Source organism: Archocentrus centrarchus, chromosome 14, assembly GCF_007364275.1.
Source record: "Archocentrus centrarchus isolate MPI-CPG fArcCen1 chromosome 14, fArcCen1, whole genome shotgun sequence".
NCBI lineage: Eukaryota > Metazoa > Chordata > Actinopteri > Cichliformes > Cichlidae > Archocentrus > Archocentrus centrarchus.
The window spans coordinates 32,796,960-32,823,536 of NC_044359.1; the positions used below are offsets into that span (position 1 = coordinate 32,796,960).

The 26,577-nt window shown below is 41.3% G+C and overlaps 3 protein-coding genes and 1 long non-coding RNA gene across 6 annotated transcripts in view; 2 read left to right on the forward strand and 2 right to left on the reverse strand.

The window, feature by feature from the left end:
- prdm15 (PR domain containing 15) overlaps window positions 1-2,303 on the reverse strand; it is a 14,899-nt gene extending 12,596 nt beyond the window's left edge. The window contains exons 1-5 of one of the 2 annotated variants that reach the window (XM_030745786.1): window positions 2,227-2,303; window positions 1,604-1,643; window positions 1,413-1,506; window positions 320-473; window positions 75-227 (exon numbers count right to left, since the gene is read on the reverse strand). In XM_030745786.1, the coding sequence (XP_030601646.1) occupies window positions 75-227; window positions 320-473; window positions 1,413-1,506; window positions 1,604-1,634 (432 nt within the window). In that variant the 5' untranslated portion in view covers window positions 1,635-1,643; window positions 2,227-2,303. Of the gene's footprint in view, window positions 1-74; window positions 228-319; window positions 474-1,412; window positions 1,507-1,603; window positions 1,644-1,827; window positions 1,853-2,226 lie in introns of those variants that run through there. The other variant, XM_030745787.1, reaches the window with a different exon arrangement.
- LOC115791641 (uncharacterized) lies at window positions 2,027-11,621 on the forward strand. The gene is made up of 3 exons (XR_004020971.1): window positions 2,027-2,125; window positions 8,051-8,194; window positions 11,489-11,621. It is a non-coding gene; the product is annotated as an uncharacterized LOC115791641 (long non-coding RNA).
- On the reverse strand, window positions 4,704-24,900 carry c2cd2 (C2 calcium dependent domain containing 2). 2 transcript variants are annotated; one of them, XM_030745789.1, is made up of 14 exons: window positions 23,855-24,900; window positions 23,422-23,517; window positions 21,371-21,490; window positions 17,448-17,549; window positions 16,468-16,584; window positions 15,290-15,398; window positions 13,599-13,707; window positions 13,424-13,488; window positions 13,171-13,286; window positions 12,871-13,033; window positions 12,089-12,330; window positions 11,472-11,739; window positions 11,207-11,243; window positions 6,646-6,859 (listed from the first exon to the last, which is right to left on the reverse strand). In XM_030745789.1, exons 1-14 carry the CDS (start codon window positions 24,143-24,145, stop codon window positions 6,778-6,780), a joined length of 1,917 nt encoding a protein of 638 aa, XP_030601649.1. In that variant the 5' UTR covers window positions 24,146-24,900; the 3' UTR covers window positions 6,646-6,777. The 2 variants fall into 2 exon arrangements, with proteins under 2 accessions (XP_030601648.1, XP_030601649.1); XM_030745788.1 differs by lacking the exon at window positions 11,207-11,243 and having other exon boundaries at window positions 4,704-6,859; window positions 23,855-24,895.
- Window positions 24,772-26,322, forward strand: atg101 (autophagy related 101). Its single transcript, XM_030745790.1, has 2 exons — window positions 24,772-25,501; window positions 25,577-26,322. The coding sequence occupies exons 1-2, from the start codon at window positions 25,250-25,252 to the stop codon at window positions 25,979-25,981; spliced, it is 657 nt and encodes a 218-aa protein (XP_030601650.1). The 5' UTR covers window positions 24,772-25,249; the 3' UTR covers window positions 25,982-26,322.
- Window positions 26,323-26,577: the final 255 nt, after the last annotated feature.

Genomic DNA, 26,577 nt, shown 5'->3' on the forward strand with positions numbered 1-26,577 from the left:
GGATTAATGAACCAGTCTCCTTACAGAGGTGAATGAGCTACATGGCAATGCAGGATTCAGGTGGAGGAAGATACCTGGGAGGTGTTGAAGTAGACGTCATCATCCTGCTGGTAAGCCGTCAGATTTTGGTGTTTGTGGTCAGCGGCAGGTCGGACCAGCATCATCCAGTTGCAGTCCTCCTCACTGCTGGAGTCAAAACACACCACCACGCCGTCCTTCTTGAAGATCTGCCCGTTAGCAGACCAAAGATTAAAAGGAGGGAAGTTCAAGTAAAAAGCCACATTCACTCATACAATTTAGAGCAGAGCGTCAAGTGCACCTTCAAAGGGAACACTCCTTCCTTCTCCAGGTGGGAGACCCTCTTTGCTTCAAAGGGCCCAAACCGGGTCCTCTTGACCAGCCGGTGCAGGACAAACACCCCCTCCTTGCCATTTCCCACCTCTCTGATCTCCAGACTGTCCGGAAGAGACGACCTGATCCAAGGCAAGAGCAACATAGTAAACAAAATATGAAACCACAATAACACAATCTTTTGTGTCATCTTCACAATAATTCCTGCTTTTTTTCCCCCTAAACTCATGATTACTGTCTATTCAGCACTTTAAGGTAAAGACCTGATATGTGATGACCCCTGCTCTTTCCTCTCCTCTCTTCTGCTTGCGATTCAGGCAGCTGGTGGGTGGGGCAGACTGTCAGAGGTTTCTTCCTGTTAAAAGGGAGTTCTTCCTACCACTCATAGGGATCATCTGATCATTGTAGGGCCTTTATAATATAAAGCCCTTATGAAAAATGTTCTTATGAACTGGTGATAAAAAAACCAGGAGCCTAATGTTCCCAGACTTAAAAGTCTGTCACTGATATTTCACTTGCCCTTTTGCTCTCCTGTCTGGCTGCCTTGTTATGATCCCTTTGTGTCATGTCATACACATGTGCCCTTTAGAGCTGTACTTTTATGATGTATTTCACTTGATTCCGTTTGCTTATTTCTTTGTTAAACTGCTGAAAAATGGTGTGTCCTCCCCTTTTAAGCAATTTTTGACACCCTGCAGTATAGATAGAGGCCCCGATGATCCAATATGTGGGTGAGAGATGTCTATTATCAGGGCCATTAAAAAATTGGGGGATTTTCCTAAAGTTAGAAATTTAGCACATGTGGAATGAAGCTTAAAGTGGCAAAAACTCAGCCGTACACGGTGGGTTACTTACACAATCTCTTTGCAAGGTCGAGAACATTAGTGAGGTGAGGCATGAATGGGATTTCAGAGGTCAGACAGCACTAGCAAGGACTGATCTTACTACTCCTTTGGTTTTGTTCCAATTTAATCTTTTTTTTTTTTTTTAATGAAAATAAAATAAAGCATCAGTTTAAAGGACGGCCCAAATCCCCAGCTGACACTTCAGCCGTCACTCACCGAGCTCGGCTGAGAACGAAGGAGTCCCGGACGGTCACCACCGGCCCAAGTTCAGGACACTCAGAGTCATGGTACTGGCCACAGTCCTCGCACCCTGTCATACATACACACGTGTCTTCAGTCTGGTCTCTCACACAGATATACACAAACACACACGCGCGAGCGACAGTAAGGGCTGGAATCATACTCACAGATGAACTCATCTGGTGTGTTTTCAGCCATTATGCCAGCCTACAACAGAGGGAAAGTTTCTGTCAGGGATTTAACAGAGCACAAGCACAGAGCTGAGCAGCAGCCAGCTCACACTGAGTTTCACTGTACATTTACACAAAGGAACTACTTTAAGGAGTGTTTCAGGATGTAACTGAAGTTCTGACCCTGCACATTCATTTAATGTGAGACTGTTGAAGGGTACCTGAATGCATCAGCCCTGCCGGCTATACACCAGTGCATTATGAAAACATTAACTGGTTTTTGGTATACGCGAAACAGTTGACGCGTGCATATTAACATATGAAGCCCGGGGAAGAGACGGGATCCAGGATTTGAGTCGTTCCCAAACTCTAGCCGGGTTTTAACTCCGATCTGAGCGGCTCCTCTTTGCTAAAATGTAACAAAGAACAGTCGGCATGGCGGATGGACCGGAGACGCAAACCCCCAGACCGGAGTCAATGCTATTCAACGGCCGGTAGTGAGCAGCGGAGGCGTTTCGGGTAAGCTTGGAGCGAACCGGACGGATCAGCTGCACCTTCACTACAAAACTGCGTCTCGGTTTTGTAGACATACAGCGTACATTAGCTGGGAAACACGTTACCTTTTCTGCAAAACCCCTTCATTTACCAAATCCTGACTCCGGGTTCCAATCCGCTCCAGAAACGGCGCAGGACCGGAAACGAGCCGCGCCAACTGCATTATGGGAAATGTAGGCATGACTTGATGGACCTGACCTAGACTAATCAAGTATTTATCAGACACCTTATTTCTTTATTTACTCTTATTTTATTTGCGCTGCCAATATGCAGCTCTGAATAGTTTGTATTTTAAAATGCTACAATTAAAACTCCTTCATTCAGCAGTTTCTTATTGAAAGTACAGAAGTTATCAAGATGTACACAAAATACCAAAAGTAAAAACGCTCATTATGTCAAATGGCCCCTTTTCTGTGCTGCTATCATCACTATTGGTGTGTACTACTGGTTATACTTTAGCAAACGCTGTACAACATTTGTTCTTACAAAGTTTCACTTTCTATTTCAGTCCTAAAAACGCATTTTTAATCCAAATCATATTTCAATGTAAATAAGCTTTTGGAAAATATTCTAATGAGCATTTTTTTAAACTGAATTTAAAGAAAACGTGGAATTATTCCTGGCAGTGTAAAAATTCTACTCAAATGTTTTGAGTGTCTTTGACATTTTCTCTTGTTTGAATACTATTTTTGATAAATATGAACTATTTTGCAAATGAAGTAAGTCCAACTTCAAAGTATCATTTTAAAATTATTTACTGTAAAATGATTAAAAAAATTATTATTATATATATATATATATATATATATATATATATATATATATATATATATATATATATATATATATATATATATATATATATATATTTGATAAAAATGTAAAGTTCATTTATATTTTAGCATTCAGAGTCAGTAAGTTTGGAAAATTCTGGGATTGTACTAACAAATGATGGAGGTAAGCTAAAATATTCTGCATGGTCTATCATACTAAGTTGCTGCATGATGCTGAGATGGTGTGGACATGTGCAGAGGAAGAACAGTGAATATACTGGAGAAAGGATGTTGAAGATGGAGCTGCCTGTTGGAGGAAAAGAGGAAAACCTCTGAAAAGATTGATGTATGTAGTGCAGGAGGACATGCAGAGGGTCAGTGTGACAGAGGGGGATATTATGGGTAGGGTCAGATGAATGGATGTGCTGTGGTGACCTCCTAAAGGGAGCAGGCAAAAGAAGTAATAATAGTTAATTACACATGCCTGCAGTGGATACACGGCTTTTGATTAACTAAAAAGGATAAACAAGAGACCTTGAAACCAGTTATTTTAACTGAAAATATTTAAGTTGGCATTTTAAGGACTTAAACTGTAACGAAACAGCACTCAGAGCATGTAATTGAACCATTTAAATTCTTAAAGAAAAACCTGAATTCCATGTTCATCTACTTAAAATTAAGGCAGTCATTTGCCTTAATTTTTTGTGTGCCGACAACTTTTGAGGGTGGGGGTTACAGTACTGAAGGAGATTTACTAGTTGTTCTAGGGGTCAAGAAAAGTTCAGGCATAAAAAAGCACAATACACTCACCAGCCACTTTGTTAGGTCCACCTGTTCAACCACTCAATAAAAATCTCAGCCTATCACACGGCAGCACCTCAGTGCATTTAGGCATGTAGACATGGCCAAGATGGCCGGCTGCAGCAGAAAACCACACCGAGTGCCGCTCGTGTCAGCGAAGAACAGGAAACTGAGGCTGCAGTTCACATAAGTCCACCAAAACTGGACAACAGAAAAATGGAAAAACACCGCCTGGTCTGATGAGTCTCGATTTCTGCTGCCACATTTGAATGGCAGGATCAGAATTTAGTTTAAACATGGATCCATTCTCCCTTCTACCAATAGTTTAGGCAGCTGCTGGTGTAATGTGTGGGGGATATTTTCATGTCACACTTTTGGGCCTCTTAGTACCATCTGAGCATCATTTAAACACCACAGCCCATCTGAGCCTTGTTGCTGACCATGTCCATCCCTTTGTGACCACAGTGTACTGTTTCCTGATGGCTGCTTTCAGCAGGATAACACACTATCTCACTGAGCTCAAATCATCTCAAACTGGTTTCTTGAACATGAGTTCACTGCACTCAAATAGCCTCAACAGTCAATCCAATAGAGCATCAAGACAATGCGGCGAAACAGGAGATTCACGTAACGGATGTTCAGCCGACAAATCTGCAGCAGCAGTGCGACGCTCTCGTGTCAATATGGACTGAAATCTGAGGAAAGTTTCCAGCACAGAGAATTATGTCAGAATAGTGGGTCCAGCCCGGTACTGGGAAGGTGTACCTAACAGAGTCCAGTGAGTGTATTTCTCTGTTGATGCAGTGCTCTAAAGTAGCATAAACTGTAAACATGCAAATATAGGTTTCCACACTGAAGACAACTCATGTATAAAATCCTCTGTAAAAGTGAAAGAAAGCTAAACAGCAAATCAACATGTTCAGATTTAAAGGTCATGTGATAGCCAGAACATTTATGTCACCACAGTCTCAGTTATTCAATCAATATTTATTGCTGAACCCAATATGTATAGTAGTTACAGTCCCTGCAGGGAAGTGACTGACGCTCTGCAGCAACAGTGCAGTCAGCCACTTTCTGCACACAGAGCAGATGCCATCAAAAAAGAAAAACATCAGGAAGCAATTCATTAATCACATACAGCCCTACCGCTTACTGAACGCACAACAGCAGTTAATGCTTTGCAGGCTGTAAGAAGCTGAGCTTGATTTAAAACAACCTGTCTTCCCTCCATTCCTCTCCTCAGAGTTTGAAGGTGCTTCTGTCTGAGTGATTATTTTCTTTGGCCTGAATCTGGGCTTCTTTTGTTGTTGTTGACTACACTCAATGACAGTGGATTAGAGCAGATCATGTAAATATGAATACAAAGACATCCACGCTGTATCTGCAGAGGAGTACTATCATGAAGAACGAGGGAGTGTTTTAAATTCTCAGGTAGTCTAATATTGTAAACACCCAGTTAACAAATATGTTAAGTGCATAGGCTTATTGATTATAGAAACTGCTGATGATGCAGGAACACAGTGGTATGCTTGCCTCTCAGAGCCCTTCCAACAGGTCACCACAGTCTCTGTTTGATAGCAGACGCAGCCTCAGGACCCAAAGTCATGTCAAGTTGAGGAACAAGACTCGAGCAGCTGGGACATCATTCACAGAACAACTGTAAGGCAATCATTCAGCTCTCTGAGCGGAATTAACAAACAGTAGTTAACATGATGTAGACAAACAAGCTGCTCACAGAAAAACAAAAACTACAATCATTAGCTGGATTTAAAACATAAAAACTAAGCAGCCACGCAATTTGGTTGCTCTCATAGGTGTTCACACTTTTCTTTTGTTCAGGTGCACATCTTTAAACAGAATAAAACAACAAAGCAGTTCGTGCTGTTCAAATGTAATGAAGGATCGATGAGTTTCATTAATGCGACAAGTATGGCCGTGTGTAACATCGCAGTCCCTGGATAAAGGTTCAGTTCCCTTCAGACACACATAATGACCCTGCTGAGAACAGTAGTGTACAAGAGGAACCCTCGAGGGAAACAAAGAAGAAAGTTGCATATAATTTGAAAACGCCACAAAAAGCATTTAACAGACCGCTTCTTTCTTTTAAGATCACATTAACTTATTTAAACTGACAACCAAATGACGCTTTTTGAAATGTTTGATAGACATAAGGCAGAAATTTTTAGTCTTACAGATTTCATGTACATATTACATACTTCATTTAGCTTTATTTGGGATACATTTAGGGTAATAAACAAATCGTTTAATATTAGTGTCAACACGTAGTCATATCGCTCTCCCACTCGCACCAGTCTTGCAGTGAAAAGATCATCTCCCTTTGTAAATGAACTACAGTCTCTTGCACAAGAGTAGCTCCTGTCAATGCACTTTAAATTAAAAAGGTACTAAAACTGTGCAAATCATACAAGCACCACTCTGCTCTTCATCTTTGGTCCTGTTGAGTCACCGTAGGCAACTTACGGCTCACAGCAGGGAGAGTTTTCCCGTTCACCCTCAGCGTTCAGTGAGGTAAAGAGTGATGGCCCACAGCAGTCCCTTCTGTCCACAACGCAGCCATAAAAGCACTTAAAGATTTCAAAATGTTGCATAAAATCAAATAAAGGAAACATGCAGAGTAATCTCTGAAATCAATCCAGGACAGGATCATCCACACATGCACACACTTGCTGTTGGTGATGTCTGCTTCCTATCTGAAGCACTTAAGCAGGCCATAAATTATGATATTTTTGTATCAGCTCTGCCTTCCCATCCACAATGCAGCAGCTCCAGTATGCAAGTCAGGCATTAGGGGGAGTAGGTTAGCCAAGATGTTTGCCAGTGCAATTTGAGGTGGAGGTGATGATGGTAGTTGTTGTGGGAGGGACTGAGGTTAAGGTTGAGTGAGGGGGTCACGCATGTGGCTCCCCCACAGAGGTAGAGCCGTTGGCTTTACTCTTACTCTTGCGGTTGAGCATGCGGCTAAGCGTGGCTGTTCGGCTGGCACGCTCCACTGCGGCCGGAGACTCCAGATAAACCAGGTCATTATGTGACTGGCTCATTCCCGGGTCTTTGCGCTGGTGACGCCGTCGGAAGAAGAGCTTGGCACTCTTCTGCAGGAAGCTGCCTGTAGCAAAGAAGCGGAGAGGAAGCAGTCTGAGACATGGATAATGTCAAGGTGACAGCACACGAGGAAAAGTAATAATTAAAAAAAAAAAACAGGCATGTATAGTACTCCTTTGAGCGGTCATTTGAAAACTAAAGAATTGAAAGCTAAAGCAGCAGTGGTATAGAATTTGTGTTAGCTGGAAACTGTTACTAGTGAAATCTGCTGTGATTGGGTGAAAAGGTTAGCATTATTCCTATTCTAAAGTTGTATGATTGTCTTTAATCACCAGCTAACACACACTGAACTGTACCAACAGAGAGCAGCTTCAAAGTCCAACCTGGCTGCAAGCGCCATTCCTCTGCTCAACACATAAGAAGTTCCTGGGTTATCCTCATTATTGGTGGATTAGTTTAGTCGGTATAAAATAATATAAACTCTACTCTAAAAAAACACTATGAAAACAAATGAACGACAAAGAAAGGAGGAGATAATCTTGCCCTCAATTTTTAGCACATTCCTAAAGAAAAAGGCTGAACAATATACTGTGCAGCAGATAGCTTTCATTGGTACTGCAATACCTTAGTGCAGATGGCAGATCTTCACTAGCTGCTTTCAGACCAAACAGTTCTGGGAACGTCCTGAGGGTACTGCCCACAGGAAGGAGCTACACACTTTCATGGGCTTTGTTCTGTGTGCATTCCAAAAGGAACTCTAACATAACACAATATGTGACATGGCATGGTCATATAGCAAAAACTACAACAAGAACGAGGGTGTTGTAATCAGAGATGTGTGCTTGCTGTGTTTCATGAGTTTCATGCCGAAAACTGACTAAGAAGGGTAGAGTATCAGCCACACAACTGATAAGCTCAACAGCTACAACCAGCCTGAGGAGGAGTGGGTGGCTTACAGTGGAATGAGTGGTGCTTTTCACCTGCCATGATGCTATGATTCTACAGTATAGCACCGGCAAAACAGTGATGCTGTGTCTGTGCAGCTCCTCACACACAGTCTGTGTGGTCTTTTATTTTCCTGTTTCAGCTTCTACATTTCCTCTTATTGCATCACCGTGTGTGGATGCATAAACATCTTTTTATATTTCCTCTGTTGCATAGAGACCTAAACTTCACAGTTTGTCCATTTCTCTGTGATTTGTTCCATTTTACGGGTCACTGCTGCTTACACAGCTGATGTTTTTTTAACTCACAGGTTCCTCTTGTGATGGAGAGTGCCTACCCTGAAGTAGGAGCTAAAAAAGACCTCAGAAAAAAGGCTTCTAAGAGCTTTGATGGCTCCACGTTCCTGCAGTGTGACGACCCAAAAGACTGGAGACCTCTTACATGAGCTACAAGAGTATGAAAAAATTCTTGTGGTTCAAAAGCACCTACAAAGTGCCTAATGCAGCATGTCATATTGCAAGTAAACGCACCATGTATATATTGAACAGTCTCAATTAAAAGGTTAAAAAAAAAAAAAAAAAACTCACACACACACACATATTATATTATATATATATATATATATATATATATATATATATATATATATATATATATACAGACTGCTCAAAAAAATAAAGGGAACACTTAAACAACACAATATAACTCCAAGTAAATCAAACTTCTGTGAAATCAAACTGTCCACTTAGGAAGCAACACTGATTGACAAGCAATTTCACATGCTGTTGTGCAAATGGAATAGACAACAGGTGGAAATTATTGGCAATTAGCAAGACACACTCAATAAAGGAGTGGTTCTTCTCAGTACCTATGCTTTCTGGCTGATGTTTTGGTCACTTTTGAATGTTGGTGGTGCTTTCACACTCGTGGTAGCATGAGACGGACTCCACAACCAACACAAGTGGCTCAAGCAGTGCAGCTCATCCAGGATGGCACATCATTGCGAGCTGTGGCAAGAAGGTTTGCTGTGTCTGTCAGCGTAGTGTCCAGAGGCTGGAGGCGCTACCAGGAGACAGGCCAGTACACCAGGAGACGTGGAGGAGGCTGTAGGAGGGCAAGAACCCAGCAGCAGGACCGCTACCTCTGCCTTTGTGCAAGGAGGAACAGGAGGAGCACTGCCAGAGCCCTGCAAAATGAACTCCAGCAGGCCACAAATGTGCATGTGTCTGCACAAACGGTTAGAAACCGACTCCATGAGGATGGTATGAGGGCCCGACGTCCACAGATGGGGGTTGTGCTCACAGCCCAACACCGTGCAGGACGCTTGGCAGTTGCCAGAGAACACCAGAATTGGAAAATTCGCCACTGGCACCCTGTGCTCTTCACACTGAGCACATGTGACAGACGTGACAGAGTCTGGAGACGCTGTGGAGAGCAATCTGCTGCCTGCAACATCCTTCAACATGACCGGTTTGGCAGTGGGTCAGTAATGGTGTGGGGTGGCATTTCTTTGGAGGGCCGCACAGCCCTCCATGTGCTCGCCAGAGGTACCCTGACTGCCATTAGATACCGAGATGAGATCCTCAGACCCTTGTGAGACCATATGCTGGTGCGGTTGCCCCTGGGTTCCTCCTAATGCAGGACAATGCTAGACCTCATGTGGCTGTGAGTGTGTCAGCAGTTCCTGCAAGATGAAGGCATTGAAGCTACAGACTGGCCCGCCTGTTCCCCAGACCTGAATCCGATTGAGCACATCTGGGACATCATGTCTCACTCCATCCACCAACGTCACGTTGCACCACAGACTGTCAAGGAGTTGGTGGATACTTTAGCCCAGGTCTGGGAGGAGATCCCTCAGGAGACTATCCGCCACCTCATCTGGAGCATGCCCAGGCATTGTAGGGAGGTCACACAAGCACATGGACACCACACACAATACTGAGCCTCATTTTTACTTGTTTTAAGGACATTACATCAAAGTTGGATCAGCCTGTAGTGTGTTTTTCCACTTTAATTTTTGTGTGATTTTGTTGTCAGCACATTCAACTTTGTACAGAACAAAGTATTCAATGAGAATATTTCATTCATTCAGATCTAGGATGTGTTATTTGAGTGTTCCCTTTATTTTTTTTGAGGTGTGTGTGTGTGATTTTTTTATATATATATTAGGGGTGGGACTCGATTAATTTTTTAAATCGAATTAATTACAAACTTTGTAATTAATTAATTGAAATTAATCACATTTTAATCACATTTCAATATTTGACATGATAAATATTAATTTAAGTTTAGTTGATGAATGAATCAATATACATAAGCTTAAACTTAAAAATTTTGTTTATTTTCCCACCAGTCTACTACACAGACCAACGAAGGGTGGAAGTGCTCCTGTGATAAGCAAACTCCTGAAATTAAAGTTAAGCATCATAACTGGATAGTTTTATTCAACATTAATGTCTCACTTGTTATAGTTGGAAATTAATCATTAGCTCAGCTGTATTCCTTGATGTTGAAATGTGTTATGCTTGTTTTAACAGCTTATTTTGAATTAAAGACTTAAAATTAAACCACAAAAAGGAGAAAAAGTTGGTTCTCCGTTTAACAGCTGCTTTTACACAGCTGTGCTTCGCACTCACGGTTGCTAGGCGACATGAGCTACGCAGAGGTGACGGCAGCTGATATGAAGGCTAGCCGCTCACTTCCGGCCTTTGTGGGCTGCGAAAGACGTGGGCCGGGTCCTTCGCAGGATGCGGCCCCTAATTTGGACATTGTGCGTCGATCTAATCTGTATGCCGGTGTTACACCAAATTCTGCGACCCATCATATTCTGCGACCACAGGGGGTGATAGCGTACATCCCTCTGCATGTACGTGCTGAATACCAGCGAGAAGGAGACTATTTACGTAAACTGCAACATTTATTTATCGTTTACCAATTTATTGAAGGATGGGTAGTAGTGGGTTTATGTATTTCAAACGATAGAATAAAAGCATTCAATGCAACGGTCCGTCCAGCTGTGTTCAATGTCAAATAAAAAAAACGCATTTCCTTCGTCAATGCGACAGAAATAATATTCCGTAAGGTTTACAATCTCCTGTTTTGGTGCTTACGCAGTTTACGTAAATAGTCTCCTTCTCGCTGGTATTCAGCACGTACATGCAGAGGGATGTACGCTATCGCCCCCTGTGGTCGCAGAATATGATGGGTCGCAGAATATGGTGTAACACCACGGTGCAAAGTGCGATTAAAATGCGTTAAAATTTTTAACGCGTTAATTTCCGCGTAATTAATTAATCGAAATTAATGCGTTAAAGTCCCAGCCCTAATAAATATATAAAAAATTTTAGAGGAACTACAAAATTAATGTCACCTTGCAGGAGAAAGACTGCTATCTAAACTACTGCTAGCAGAAACTACATAGATTACAATACCAAGGATACTACAAGTAACTCATGAAGTAACTTACTCATCACGACATAATGCGTGCTTAGCACTGCTTTCCTCTAAGATGGCAGTGATGACAGTTCAAAAAGGAAAGGTTCAAACAGTAGGAGGGAAGCAGAAAGAAGAACAGAAAACAGACTGCATAACTAAGGAGTAACAGATGGCTTAAAAACACAAACAAAAAAACAGTTCAGCCTGTAAAGACATTTTTTTCCTCTTTTCTTTTTTAGGATTTGAAGATTTAATAATATTCCTGTCAAGATTAGCGGTGCATCCATAGGTCTCACCTCTGCTCTTCTTGCAGCTCGCCTCAGACACACACATGGACAGAGAAGTGTTGTCTTGTTCCTCGCCAGTTTGGCTCTCCCAGTCCTCCGGAGGCCGGCCTTCCCCTCTGGGGGCTTCCTGGAGCTCTGACGTATCTGGAGGGCTACTGGTCCCTGATGCGATCGCTGTGGTCACATCCTGAGTAGAACTGCTCTCTGACATTGATGCATCCATCGCTGCAGCATAACCAGCCATCAGAGCCAACTCGTCATCCTGAGACAAGGGCGTCTGGGAAATAAATCACATTCCCATTAAAGTCATATTTCTTGCAGTGCTAGTTTGGAAACTGGTGTTCCTCCACTAGAAGGCTCAGGTTTTGTCACAGGCACATGAAGGTCACGAACAAAATATGAAGGCCCCTGTTGCTCCAGACAAGGCATGTGTTTCCATTTAAGATCTACTTCTTTCCTCTGTCGTGATAAACCACAGGAACAGATTAGCTTAAAAAGTGCTGGAGGAAACTTACTTGCACCTTGTTTAAGCTGATTTACATTAAGTAAAATGGCAGTGAAACAAAACAAGTGAAAAACAGTACAATGCCTCAGAGAAGAGTTCCCCTGTTAAAGCTCTGAATTACTTTGGCGATGCCCGAGATGATGATGGTACTCTTCTTCACTGGGGACTTCAGCTTCTGCTTGGCAGACTGGTGGAGTTGTCTAATGGCGGCTTCAGCCACGGGATCTGCTCCGTTGAGCATCAACAGCTCGGTGTCAGAGGAGGACAGGGCCTTACTGACGGTGCCCCCTAGCATAGACACCTGCTCTGAAACGCGACGCTCCACCAGCTTGGACTTGTTGACGACGGCCTTCTGGGCAGAATCTGGGGGAGCAAGAAAATGTCACACTGTACATATTCATGCATGTAGAGGAATTTCAGAAATTCTTTTTATTTGTGTGAAATTAGGAAAATGGATGAGTTCAGTTGCGTCAACTAAGGAGCATCTAAAACGTCTACAGTGAAATCTGGGGTAGGCTTCTGCACTTCATCCTGCTCTGTTTTCAGGTTGTAGAAAATCTATCCTGTCTATTTCTGCCAGTCTTTTCATAGAGAGGTCTCTTTTAAATGAGAGGTTGACAAAACACATTAAAACTTCAATTAATATCAACAAAACTTACTCATAGATTCAAAGTTACATCCAGAAACTACTAAATTCATAACCTGTTGTTCTTCTCCTGCATTAGTAACAGTAACAGCTCTTCTGAAGCAACTCTAACAGGCTCTTGTAGTGTTTTCTGTGAAGTTGCTGCAGACTTGTAGCATATATTACAGAATACAGCTGTGTAAGGCATCTGTGGTGACATGTTATGGACGCAATCAATATCATGCCCTCCTGTTAAGTCTCACTTTTCAGTGCTGTACCTATATTGAGTGGGAGTGGTCGACCCGGCTTGCTCTTCACCGCTGTGATGGTGGTAACGACTGTGCCACAGGGCATGACTGTGCGGTCCATCTCCACCCTCTTATTGGAGGCTGGGGTAGGAGGCTGCCAAGACCTCACCTCACTGGGCTCCAAGTAAGTAAACTGAAACATACAATTCAAGTTATTACTCTATGTGTCAATGAAAACAAGAGACACATGGAAAGAATTCATCTAAATCTGCTGATATTAAAGGCAAACATGTGGTAAGAATCCAGTTTTAACTCGGATAAAGGTCTTACGTCAGTAGTCAGTGATCCAGTCACTACATCTTTGGTCTTGAGTGCAAATGTTTGCTGTCCTTTCGGGTGCTTCTTCACAAGATCAACAGGCACCAACACCTGACCAAGTAAGGAATCTGAGAAAGCCAAAGAAAACACCTGATTGAGTCTGCTACTACAGAAACAGGCACAGCTCATGAACTAGTAACGCTTCATTATAGTAAATGCAACACAAACATCAACATGTAACTGGTGACGACAGAGCTTTCCTTACCCTCTGGAGGTTGTTCATTATTCATCAACTGAATACTGAGCTCCTTTGATCGTCCATTCAATTCACTGGTGAAATGGAATACAAAGGAATATTCAAAACATGTGTGCACAGTATTGTTCATCACAAAACAAACCATCTGTGAAAGGACAGTGACGGAGTCAGCGATCAAACTTACAAAATAAACGGCTGGTCCCAGGCAGGACTGGTTGTTTTCTTCAAAACAGAAGTGTTAAACCTCTGTGGCGGATCATCTAACTGCAGCACACACAGAGGATTCACACTGCCTGCAAACACAAAGTGTGATCCAAGAGCTGACACCAAAATCTTTAAAATGTGCTGCTGCAAGATAACATTTTTTTGCTCAGCCACTTCCACTGCCTCACTCTAATCGATAAAAAAGGAGATCATCTTATAATGTGCATATGATAAATTATGCAAAGGTTAGAGGAGATTGAATAAGGACTGGCTGTGAGGTCTTTCCCAGTACACATTCTCTTTAGCACTTAAACTGAATTTTAGTAGCCACAAGCCCGCAGAAGCCTCACAGACAGGACATTCACTGCAGCAGCTCTGCATCTACAAAAAGCTGCACGTGTGAGTGAGTGAAGCTTATTACTACAGCATTTTTCAAGAACAAAAATCACAATGTGCTTTTAATATAAAATTAACATACAATTAAAATGGTATGAATGAATAAAACTAAATAAAAGCGTGCCTGCACAGCAAGTAAACTCAGCTGACAGTAACTGCTCTTCAATAAAAGGAATAAAGATATATATAGGGAAGTATCAAACGCTGTGTCATGCCTCTGCTGTACAATATTAAGAGTTAGGGGATGTCTGCAGTCTTGACAACTGCTGACTCACATTTAGAGTGACTCATCAGAGGAACTACCCAAACAAAGTTGTTGCAGGCAATGATAAAGCCTAAGACTTCATCACCGGACAATCGTGTTAACAGCCCATCATCAGCTCAAACTATCAAATACCCTCTGGTTTCATAGCTGACCACACCCTGGTACTTTGTTTGCTTTGTTTACTTAGGTGCAGGTCTGTACCACCACACTGGGTGTTGCCTTACTGTTGTTGGTGTATTATTAATATACTACCATCATTACATCATTGTTTAGCTTTGACCAGTAGATTGCCTAAAATTGGGGGTTTGGGGGGGGGACACGCAGTGTAATTAACAGCCATGCTGAAAGCACAGTCCCCCTGCTACTGAGCTCACTTACCAAAGTCATTTTGCTACTCACTGAATAAGCTTTTCATTACATTATCAAATGCTAATGCAAATAAAGGGCGGGTGGTTAAACATTGCAAACAGTGCATGTAGTCTTCTGGAGAGAGTTAATACATATGCTGAGAACATTTCAAATTTGGAATGGATGCAGGTAAATAAGCCCTTCAATAAAAACACAAACATAAATATGTGTGGTGTGGGTTTCTTTGTTTGTAATCTATACTGAAGCTCATGTTTCTCCTCGGGTTAGTGTGCGGGACCTAAGTGAAATATTATTTGTTAAGAGGACACTTATGGATGAGTTTATATAGCTGGTTCACAGATAACCAACACAGTTGATTATTTTTCTTATTACAACAACTTTACTGACACTCCTGCTGTTAACGCAAACATTTTCACCCTAACAGCTTCAGACTGGGCGTTAGTCGAACATTGTACTTTGACCTAAGCAGCAAGTTTAGGAAACATCGTCCCATTATTATTTAACGAGCAAGCTGCAAAGTTTTTGTCAGTCATCTACAGAATAAGCTGCTCTTGTTTTATGGGCCTGGTTTGTGAAGACAAAACAAAGGCTCATTTATAATGATTTATTCATTTCAGTAAATAAACAGATTTTCAACCAACCTGCAGCATCTTCCTCCTGGTCGAGTGTGACGCGGATATTTTTCACCAGCAGCTTCCAGTCATGGGCGCGTGGGGGCTTTGGGGGTGATGCCACTTTATTGTGGGGTTCCTATTGGAGAAACCAGGCAGTAAGTAAGTAAACACAGTAAATGAATCTACAACACAGGTTTACTGATTGTAGTATTAGGAGCAATAATGTAAGCCAGGAGATCTGTACCCACATTTGTCATTTAGAAACAAAGGTCTAAGTACGCTCTTAATGTGAAGGGTCTTCATGTTTGAACAAGACTGAAGGACTCTGCAATACAGCCCAGTTTCCACTTTCTCATGTTCATAATCTGCAGTGGCCTTTTTATGAGCATGGAGAATTTGCATCACAAGCACCTCTGATGCATTTGCATTTCAAGTACAATTAATGGAAAATTTGAATTTGAAATAGGCAACATCAACAGACAAAAAGATTTTTTTTTTTTTTTTACATATAAGTGCATCCAATTAGCTTAAAGTCTAAATAACTTGGAAGCATTATAGGCTTATTTTAACCAGGTATGCTGATCAATATGTTGGCTTTTTGTTAAAACTGCTGGCTAATTGAGATTATCTGCAATTCTAATCCATGCTTAATCATTTTAAATGTTTGAACCATGGGTTCATTTCATTTCATAAGAGAAAAAATTCAAATTTGGATCTAATTTGGAAATTAGATGTAAAAACAGGATCTTTGAGCCTGTTGACCACCAATACAAATGTCAGTATTTTTGGGTTTCAAACAGGCAAGCAAATTCCTAACTTAAAAACCTTAAAAGTTACATAAGAAGCAGAGAAACTACTAGAGTATATTCAAGCTGAAAAAGGAACCTCGTCATGTTACATCCACCTACAATTTAACATAAATCGTCTATGATCTAATCAGAAACAGGTTGCAAAACATCATGTGAAGCTGAGCCAAAGAGCCCATGAATAATAACCTTTTCTGTAATGCGTGTGACCATAATAACATTTAGTGAATCTACTCATGCTTTAGATGAGCATTATTTCATACTGCACTTATGAATCTCTACTTTGTTGCCTTGCCTAACTGCTTGGATAATAAGGAATGTATTAGAGTCTGACTGCAGTCACACTGCGAGTAATAACCATAAATGGCAATCTTACATCAGACCTGACTCGTTGCTCACCTTGACCTCTGAGGCCTGAGCAGGCCTGCAGCTCAGCAACACAGAGGGATGCGTCACACACAAAAGCTGCCTCAGCTGCTCCTTTATAGCTGCTACACTGCAACTGTTGGCATTGTCCTGTCAGAAAGAGATCATGTCAAATCACTCACATATTAAATATTAATTATGTCAAACAAGAAACATAAAATCTAGAGGTAAAACAAATATCTACCTCGCTTAATTGTTTTAATGCTATTTTTACACCTATTTTATTTTTTTTAACTGGTTTGAGCTAAAGAAATGTTTCATAAATCACCTTAAACAAGACCGGTCACGATGGGGTTATCCTCCAACAATGAATGAAAATATAAAATACATTTTGAAATCAAGATAACATTACAGCCCCATTTAATAACAGAAAACTCTTATTACCTTCTGCAAAACTATTTTTGCCCTAATCTAGAGGCCTGAAATCCTCCATGTTGTTTACGCTCGACTTCGAATAAATACAGCCAAAGTGTACAAAGGGTACTAAATATCCAGGAATATTAATAATGTGTTGCATATCTTTGAAGAATAAAGAACACAAATTTCATGGCTCCTTGTGGTTTTGGAGTCTGTAAACTGGACAAATAAAACCTCACGGACAGACGAACAGCATGCCAACAACACCCTCCTGCTTTATATCAGGCTGGAGGATAAATAAGTGTTTCAAAGTTTTTGACACACAGTGACTACTGTTTGATAATGAAACTAATGAATCGTCTCCCCATATCTTCATTTGTGTTGCTTAATACACTGATGTAACAAAAGAGATGAAAAGAAAGGGATTTCTATGAAGGCCGATGATCACACATCTGCATTCAGTGTCCTATAACACAAGATGAGTTTATTTGTTTTGGTACAGAAGAACATTTCTTCCCAAGTTAGCGTGTGGTGCATCCTTTGGCTAGTTTTACACACTTGAGAGGTCATCTGTGATTCGACTGCTTTAAAATTACCTGTGTGAAAGTGGGCTTCACCTGCAGCTCCTCCATCTCCAGGTGGGACACTTCCCAGCTTACCTTGACCTCATCTTTAGCTTCTTGCATGCGTAGATGAAGCTGGGGAAGAGAAAAATAAAAAGCTGCCTATGAGTCATACAGCACTTATCAAATTCACAGAAAGATGATTCTCTGGAGATGAAGCAATATACCAAACATGGAGCAGCTCAGTGTGTGAGGTGGGTGTGGAGGAACAAAATCAATGCAGTGTTTCCCACAGAATCCAGTTCTATTTGTGTTGTAGCTGGGGGTGGGTGGTGTGTATAACCACGCTTTGTGAAATGGGTCATATTACACAAAATCCACATTACATTTTTTAAACATAATTAGTGGTTCTCCAGTATGACTAAAGGAGGCATAAAGTATGGAAAAAATGCCCTGGTTGCTGTTTTTCCTTTCCCCTTAAATTTTAGTCCCTGAATGAGCTCATCAGGTTTGCAGCAGGTTGTAATAAGCTGTCTGTTTCTCTCCAACCCTTTGTGCTCACATACACTGTATCTGAATACAGACAAATCCCAATAAAGCTGTTCTTACATACATAGTTTTCTGCTTCTCGTATCGGAATAACGACGACTGGAACAACTATGAAGCTGTGATGCAAACGTGCCCCATTAAGACCAAAGTGTCACTTCTATGCTATTTCAAGGTCGACTGTACATACTGTACATACATACTTAGCAAAATGACCCAAACTATGTAAGGGGCATCCATTATAAGAGACAATCAAATGTTCCCTAATCCAAAGCAGCATCCGTCCATTCACATAAACAACATGACCTACAAGGATCACATCTTATTGCCTTTATTAATAATATACTGAAATCTTTTGAACTTTCAATGTGTTAAATGCAAATGACTCATTCATCGTTGTGTCTGCTAATCTATATTTCTTTATTTAAATTCCAACCTTGGACTGAAATCAGTTTTTTTTCACCCATTTGTCCACATTCATACAGCCCACATAAAACATAGTTAAGTAGCTTTTTGTAAATGTAGTCACATTCTCTGAACACTGCGGCAGAATCCTCCTATATATATTTTTCCTTGACATCTTAACGCGTTCCAAAAAAAGGTTTTTAGGAAACAACACCTAAGGTCATTTTTTTAAACCGCGTCTGTTATCTGCCCTGCCAGCAACTGAATGTGCTGTTCCTACTGGCGGCTCCTCTCCATCACTCATACACCTCATCTGGAAAGGGGTGTGGGCTGCAGAAAGTACTTTTGGATATATAGCATCAAGCACTGAAACAACCTGTTAACTCATACCAATATGCTACATTACAAATACCTCAATTGTTAAGCACACTGTGACAAATTAATAATTAATAATTAATAGGGGTGGCTGTAGCTCAGTAGGTAGAGCAGGTCACCTACTGATCAGAAGGTCAGCGGTTCGATTCCTGGCTACTCCAGGCTACATGCCAATGTATCCTTGGGCAAGATACTTAACCCCAAGTTGCTCTCCGACCGTCCCGTCGGAGTATGAATGTGTGTGAATGATAGTTAATTAAAAAAAAGCACTTAGCTTAGTAAATATGGAAGTGCTTGTATGAATGGGAGTGCATGGGTGAATGTAAACATGTTGTAATAGCGCTTTGAGTGCTCATACTGAGTAGAAAAGCGCTATATAAGAGCTAGTCCATTTACCATTTAATAACTGAAAAATGTATTTTGCTGCCTCTTCACTGAGTCTTCTGTTCCACAAAATCCAGCTCCACTGTCAGCTGGCTACCTCATGACTGGCAGACTTTATGGTGATGTTAGAGATTACCGTGAACCATAAAAATATTTTTTGGTTTACTATGAGACTGTAGCAGGCACAGCCTAGAGTCTAGAGATAATTAATGGAGAACACTGCAAAAGATATTGTAGGATTTTTGCACCTGAATGTAAAAATAACATACGATCGGTGTGTTACACGTGACACCACAGCACATATCACAACATCACACTAGTTCTTGTTTATTTATTGACTAACAAGTGAGAAATGCTGCTTGCTTAAGAAAACTGGGAACACTCTCTCACATCTTGAATATATTACTCTGTTAACCTTTTCCAGACTGAAATATTTGGATGTGATTCCAGTTTGTAATGGGATTCATACGGCCAGTCTGATGTGAAATCAGGAGTAAGGAATGATTTTAGAGGGTACGTTGCAATAATAATTTGATGTTCTTTGCTGGCTGAATAACATTAACATTACAAATGCAAGTCTAAAGTATCACAGTATATGCTTTCTTGATAATGAATAATCTCTGTTTTCATTCTCTGAAATTATGCCACTGTAGCCCCATACAAATAAAAATACATATATACAAATAAATGTCTGGGATTCCTCTTTAGTCAGCCTGACTCCTAGGAAAAGGGTTCCTCAAAGAACATCAGCAAGGTGTACAACACTTAGACCACACGACAATAACAGTTAGAGACTGAAGACAGTGACAGAAAAATAGACTGGGCCATCCTGCACTAACATGCCTGGATTCCAGTGTAAGATTGTGATGCAATGAAGGAACAGAAAATGGGAATGCTCAGACAGATCCGGAAGAACATCGCAGCCTACATCGGTAAGGCCTAGAACTGTTATTAGAAATGACTTAAACAACTGGACTGTCACACTGGACTGCAACATAATTTCACTCTATTGATAAAGAATAATAAGGTTTGTTTCTTTATTGAATATATGATTTAAATGAAGAGAAACGTGCCTCTAATGAAATATTCACAGATTAATATTTGATGAGGATAAAGTGTGTCACCTGTTCTGTCTCATCACATGCAACAGGTCATGTGGTACAGCAGCGCGTTAAAAGACAAAGTACACTCAGCAGCACACCTTAACGTACTGGCCGTGTTACCGTGTCCATTTATCCTAAATGCTTCCGTTCCACATACCCGTGCACTCGTATGATGAGCCAGGAGTATTCTAGCTTGGATCTCAGTCAAAAGCCAACAAATGTTCCAGCGGATGGATGGAAACATTTGAAAGAGCTCTCTGACTTTTCCAGACCAAGCTGAAACAGTGGGAGTGAAAAGACAGACAAAAGGCTTCCTTTATGTCCCTGAAACAACAACAAATCCACAACCAAAACAAAAACTCCTCAACACTAATCCTGACTTTAGCTTCCAAGCCTCTCACCCAGGTTGTATTTATGGCACAATGACCTCAGAGGGAAAACACGATAATTAGTTTAAAAATAGCCTTAATGCAGTTGGGTTAGCTTACATGGGCATTTGAGAACATGTAAATATAAACAGGAGAAAGGCTCCCCACCCTACCCATTACACATCACATCTACATTTTCATCATACTCTGTGTTTGATGACAATAAAAGCTTTCTGTTCTACATCCCAACACATCACCACTGGCTCCAACACTATGCCCAAGTACTGATAAGAGAAGAGGAGTGTTAGGAAAGACTGAAGGTAAGCCACTTTTGATCATGACAAAACAAGCAATCACTGTCATTTGCAGGTACAAACAAGGAGTCGGTGGTCATTTGGATCCTAAATGTATCAGCTGGACCCTTGACAGCTCTATATGGAAACAGGTCTGACAGGGATGTTAATGAAATGTTTGGCACACAAGAAAAGATACCCCAACCATTTAATCTAATGCTGCTGCCCACAGAGAGCCAACGCTGGGCAGAGCATCATGTTCAATAAAAACTTCCATTAAACTAAATCACTACGACTTTCTGTGTTCTGAGGTCTCAATGTTAAAGGGATATTTCACAAAATAAATTCAATTAAATTCAACTTTGTTTATATAGCGCCAAATCACAACAAGGCACGTTATATTGTAATTAAAGACCCCACAATTATTCTGAACAATGTATGTTTCTTTGTAGTCCAAGACTTTACAAATTTAGAGCATTTACCTGCAGCTCCAATGGAGCTATACAGACAGTATATTTCCAAGGATCTGCTGTAGCCATGGCTGTCGGTGCTGCACTCAGACAGAACTGAAGCTTCTCCCCAACCACACTGCAGTAAGCGGCCTGTTGGGAGGACAAAGTGAGGCATTAGTTTAATGTAACCTCCGGAGAACGCTGGAGCAAAGGCAGTGACAACATTTGCATCGCTACTCATGCGGTTACACCATATCATTTGAATGCAATTCAAATAGAAAGAAGCCCAGAATTTGAACTAAAGTAAAAGGTGCTACATGTGAATCCATGTGTAAATGTCATTGACAATACATTCATATTACTGTGTGTGTGTGGTTTCATGTAAACTAGCATTACCTTGTGGTTATATGTTTACATGTTTAGATGTCTGTCCAAACTCAGCATCTGACCAACTGTGACCAACACCATTTCCCCTCCCATTCCTGAGCTATAATGTTTAAATATGACCAGAAAAGTGGTTTTGCAAAGCATCATGGATCACAGTGAAAATACCTTCTGACATCCATCCATCGATCTTTTAAGAGCTCATCTAATTCCGGGTAGAGGTGGGCCTGAAGACTATCCCAGCTGACTTTGGATGTGAGGCAGTGTACCCCCTGGACCAGCCACCAGTCCACAACAGGGCAGGTTGTTCACTCTCACATATGGCCAATTTAGAATCACTGGTTTATCTAATAAGCACCTCTTCGACTGTGGGAGGAAACGGGAACACCTGGCCAGACTCCAAGCAAGTACAGGCAAACTCTGCACTGAAAAGTTTCAGCTCACCAGGAGGTTAGAACCAGAAACATTTTTGTTTTGCTGTGAGTCAACAGCGCTGAGCATGGCACCACTGTGCTGTCTGCCCTTTGACTTTTCTTAATCTCTACTTTTAAATTAAAATTTGTTATAATTTCTATATATTATCCTTTTTATATTTGTCTGAAATGCTGTAACAAACAGCATGTGGATTCTTTAGTTATGTTTTGTAAGGTGACAGTTACCTTGACCTTTGACTATCAAAATCAAACCAGTTAATCCTTAAGTCAAGAATGGGATAACTAAAATTATAAAGCCAGCAGGTACTGCCATTGATGGGTGGGAGGACAATAAAACCAGAGCAATGTGCTTACACAATGACTTTACATAAAACTGACCCACAAGTGACACATTTGGCTCACAACAACTTCACACTTAACTCTGAAAAAGGAAGAACAACTACACTAGATGCCAAAGGCATTATTATTGTTATTAAGTATAATTATCTGAGAGCTCAATAAGTCATCTTTACTGCAAGGAAATGCAACTTTAACTCAATACAAGTGGTAATATATGTTTTAGAAACATACTTTACTCAGCAAATTAACTCTGATTTCAGTGACGAGTGAATTTCTTTGAGATCAGTATAGTATTAGATCACTACAAGGGGAAAGCTAAACATAGGTGCTGGTGAATTCCTGGCTGCCTGCTCCTCCTTAGTGCTGAGCTTGACAGCTTTATAAGCTTCTTACACACTCACACGCACGCACACACGCACGCACGCACGCACGCACGCACGCACGCACGCACACACACACACACACACACACACACACACACACACACACACACACACACACACACACACACAGCATGTGGTAAAAATAAACCTCTGTTCATTAAACTCCCTGCACTCAAGAGAGTACCTGGTATTTTGGTCTATATTGTGATCACAAAGACAGGGCCGAGTTTGCATTGGTACCACTGCAAAGCCAATTACAATAGGCTCCTCGCCGACCCTTCGGTTGGCTCGGGCCTAACTAGGCCAAAAAGCACCATTACCATTTCTAATTACAGTTTCTATTACAAGTTGGCAAACAATCTGTATGACCAATAAGTGCATTATGGCATTTTAAGTACCTTTTAATTAATAAGCATATTTACCCCTGATAAAATGCTAAGTGGATTAGTTTTCCAAATTTAATTGAGAAAAGCCTCTAGTAAAGTTGGCAAGTCGATGCATCAGTACTTGTCTACCATAAAAAGAAAATGTAACTGAGTACCTTGTTGCTGGCAGACTTCTGAAAGCTGGACACTTTGCTAACCCTGAGGTCCGACGCCTCAAGGCCGTCCTCTTCAAATGTCAACAGAAAGGCACCCTGATGAGGAAGAAGGCAGAAGCTTTAAAACAAGAAACACCTACTGCGCAACTCGCAGACCCGGAAAGAGGTTGCTAAGGAATCAAAATTATGGCATTGGCAGTGTAGGTACATATGCTCTGGCTTTGAAAACTCCAAGAAGGATGGTTCAGAGGCGGTGCAAGAAGGTAGAGATTTCACCCTGCAAACATGTCTCTAATGTGAAAGTGAAGGTTGGGGGATCTTTCTTTGTAGCATACATGATTTTGTAGCCCTGTAACATTATATGGCAGGATGCACTTTTATTGAAGTCACCTGCCACACAGCAGAGCAACTATTTGGTGGTCATGAGACTCACCTCTCGCTTCCTTGTCTCGTCATTCAAAGCCCTGCACCAAGCTCTTCTCCACTGACTCTTCCAGCTTTTCAGTGACAGCGCCCATCCCAGCAGAGCGGCGGCTTCCTCCTCTTCTGCCGCAGCATTGTCCTCTTCTGCTGCTCCCTGCTTATTTCCTACAATCTTATGTTGGAAGTACTGTATGAAATACAGTATAAGAGTAACCAGGGAAGCGATAAACAATGTGACCATACATAGCCACCGCGGATCCTCCAAGCCAAAATATGAACTGGAACTTTCTAAGTCGGACATTCTTTGGGAATAAAAGCAGTAATCTGAGCTTAACACACCGGCTCCACTGGGATTTTTCCTGACAGCGTCATGTTATCTGGTTAAGGATCAGGGAAATCAATGAAGTAAATCACCCAAAACTGATAACAGCACAAATGGCACCCCTGTACAAAATTTTCTTATCGTTATCCATGCTTCAGCGGTGCCATCGGGAAGCTCCCAAAGTACGCAAGCAGGTTGTAGAGAGCTAAACCATTGTAAAAAAAAAATTAAAATCAAAATAAAATAAATTTGCACAACAACCCACTCCTCCCCTCATTGAATCCGGCTATTAGCTTAGTAAGCTAATTTTCGCCACGGTTCGTTAACTAGCTATTCTTCGTTAGCTACGGAGCCGTAAAAGTTTCCCCGGAAGGGAGTTACATGTCCGAGCTCCGTGCTTTTACTCCAGCAGACGATATCCAGATGAAGCGTAGCATTCCCGGGAAAACATCCTTGCAGGAGAAGAGTGCAGCCCGACCCGCCGGACGAGTTTCAGCCTGACTGTACAAAGTTGTCGCTTACAGACGGATATGTGGCACAAACTGTAACTCCCAGAATGCACAGCGACATTAACGTTGTTGAAGAGACCCCAAGGGTACTAGAGTTTACTTCCCGGCTGAAACTGCAGCTGGGCTTTTAAAATATATATCTATATATATTTTTTTAAATTAGTAATGAGATAATATAGGATTAGTCTGGTCTCATTTTTAAGTCGACATTAAGGGGAAACAAATCCGTGCTGGTATTTTGAACTACGCGACTTCCCGTATCTCGTCCAGTAGTCTATCACTTCCTCTCTCGCTTTCGTCCTGTTTGTACTAGTAAACAATTAGCTGGCTAGCTTTTACTACGATGTCTCAGCGCCTAGTGAGCGGCACGTTTTTGCGGAGGTAGTGTATTCTGTATTAAAACGCTGTTTTGTATTTTAACATACAATAAAACACTGGATTAAGTACTTTATGGTCATTTGTGGATGTAAACAGTACATCTTCGTCATCTACCGTGGTCTAGCTGCTGCACAGTAGCTACTGTCGCCCTACTCGACTCCTGCCCTTTGTTAATAGAAATAACATTGCATTCGCAATGAATTGTCGCTCGGAAGTTCTGGAGGTAACTGTGGAGGCGAGGCAGGTGGAAGAAGCTATGCTGGCTCTGCTGCACACAATTTTACTGCATCGCAGCACCGGGAAATTTCACTACAAAAAGGAGGGCACCTATTCCATCGGCACCGTGGGCACACAAGATATCGACTGCGACTTCATAGATTTCACCTTCGTCAGGGTGTCCTCAGAGGAGCTGGACAGGATGATAAGGAAAGCGGTATCTGAGTTCAAGGTAATTATCGGTTTTAACGTGATTGTCGACTCGTGTATTGTGAAGCCTGTAATTTTAACTGTTCTTTTGTTACAGGATGCCTTGAGCAACTCGGGCAGCGACGGGATGGGACAGATCTCCCTGGAGTTCTACCAGAAAAAGAAGTCACGCTGGCCTTTTTCTGACGAGTGCATTCCTTGGGAAGTGTGGAGCATCAAGGTGAATGTGGTCAACCTGGCCAATGAGCAGGAGAGACAGATATGCAGGGAGAAAGTGGGTGAGAAGCTGGGTGAGAAGGTGATCAATGTCGTTGAGGTCATAAATCGCCATGAATATCTGCCAAAGATGCCCACCCAGTCAGAAGTGGACAATGTGTTTGACACCAGTCTCAAAGATGTCCAGCCATACCTCTACAAGATCACATACCAGATCACTGACTCACTGGGTACTTCTGTTAGCACCACTATGAGAAGGCTGATTAAGGATACACTAGCATTGTGAGGGAAAATATTGATGTATGGATTTTTCATATGTCTGTGCTCCTGTTATTTTTGTTTGATGTTTTGTCAGCTGTACACCTGGAACAATGAGGCAGTGTCAGTATAACAATGTTCTGATCTCTTTGTGGTGGTCATGGCATGATTCATACCTTAAGATACTTAATTATGTGATCTTTATTTTGAAGAATATTTTGCTTTTGCAATCTTTCTTTTTTCTCTCAAATACACTAGCAAATTTCCGTGTCTATCAGTTAAATTCCTTAAAAATGTTCTCTTCTTGATAATGTCATCAGTACATTACTGTAAAATTTGAATACCAATAAATGTGAACTTTAATTACAACTATAGTTCTTGACCCAAAACATCGCTTCCATAAGCCTATTCTTACACTGGATCAGCTAAGTTTTTTTTTTTTTTTTTTTTTTAATGCAAAAGATTTGGCTGAGTTTGGGAACAGATTTCCTCATCTATGTGAAAACTTCCTCTCTGCATGCAGTTTCATGGAGAGTATGACCTTACACATGGGGAAGGACAGGATTTCCAGCTTGCCACTTTTCCAAATTAAAGCAAACACTTCCGATGTTCACTCCCTTGTTT

Coding starts and splice junctions, on each gene's coding strand:
- atg101 (XM_030745790.1), top strand. CDS start 25,250: ATGAATTGTCGCTCGGAAGTTCTGGAGGTAACTGTGGAGGCGAGGCAG. Junction 25,502..25,576: donor AAGCGGTATCTGAGTTCAAG/GTAATTATCGGT, acceptor CTTTTGTTACAG/GATGCCTTGAGCAACTCGGG.
- c2cd2 (XM_030745788.1), bottom strand. CDS start 24,145: ATGTCCGACTTAGAAAGTTCCAGTTCATATTTTGGCTTGGAGGATCCG. Junction 13,489..13,598: donor TGGGACCAGCCGTTTATTTT/GTAAGTTTGATC, acceptor CCATTTCACCAG/TGAATTGAATGGACGATCAA. Junction 12,331..12,870: donor ACCACTCCCACTCAATATAG/GTACAGCACTGA, acceptor TTGCTCCCCCAG/ATTCTGCCCAGAAGGCCGTC.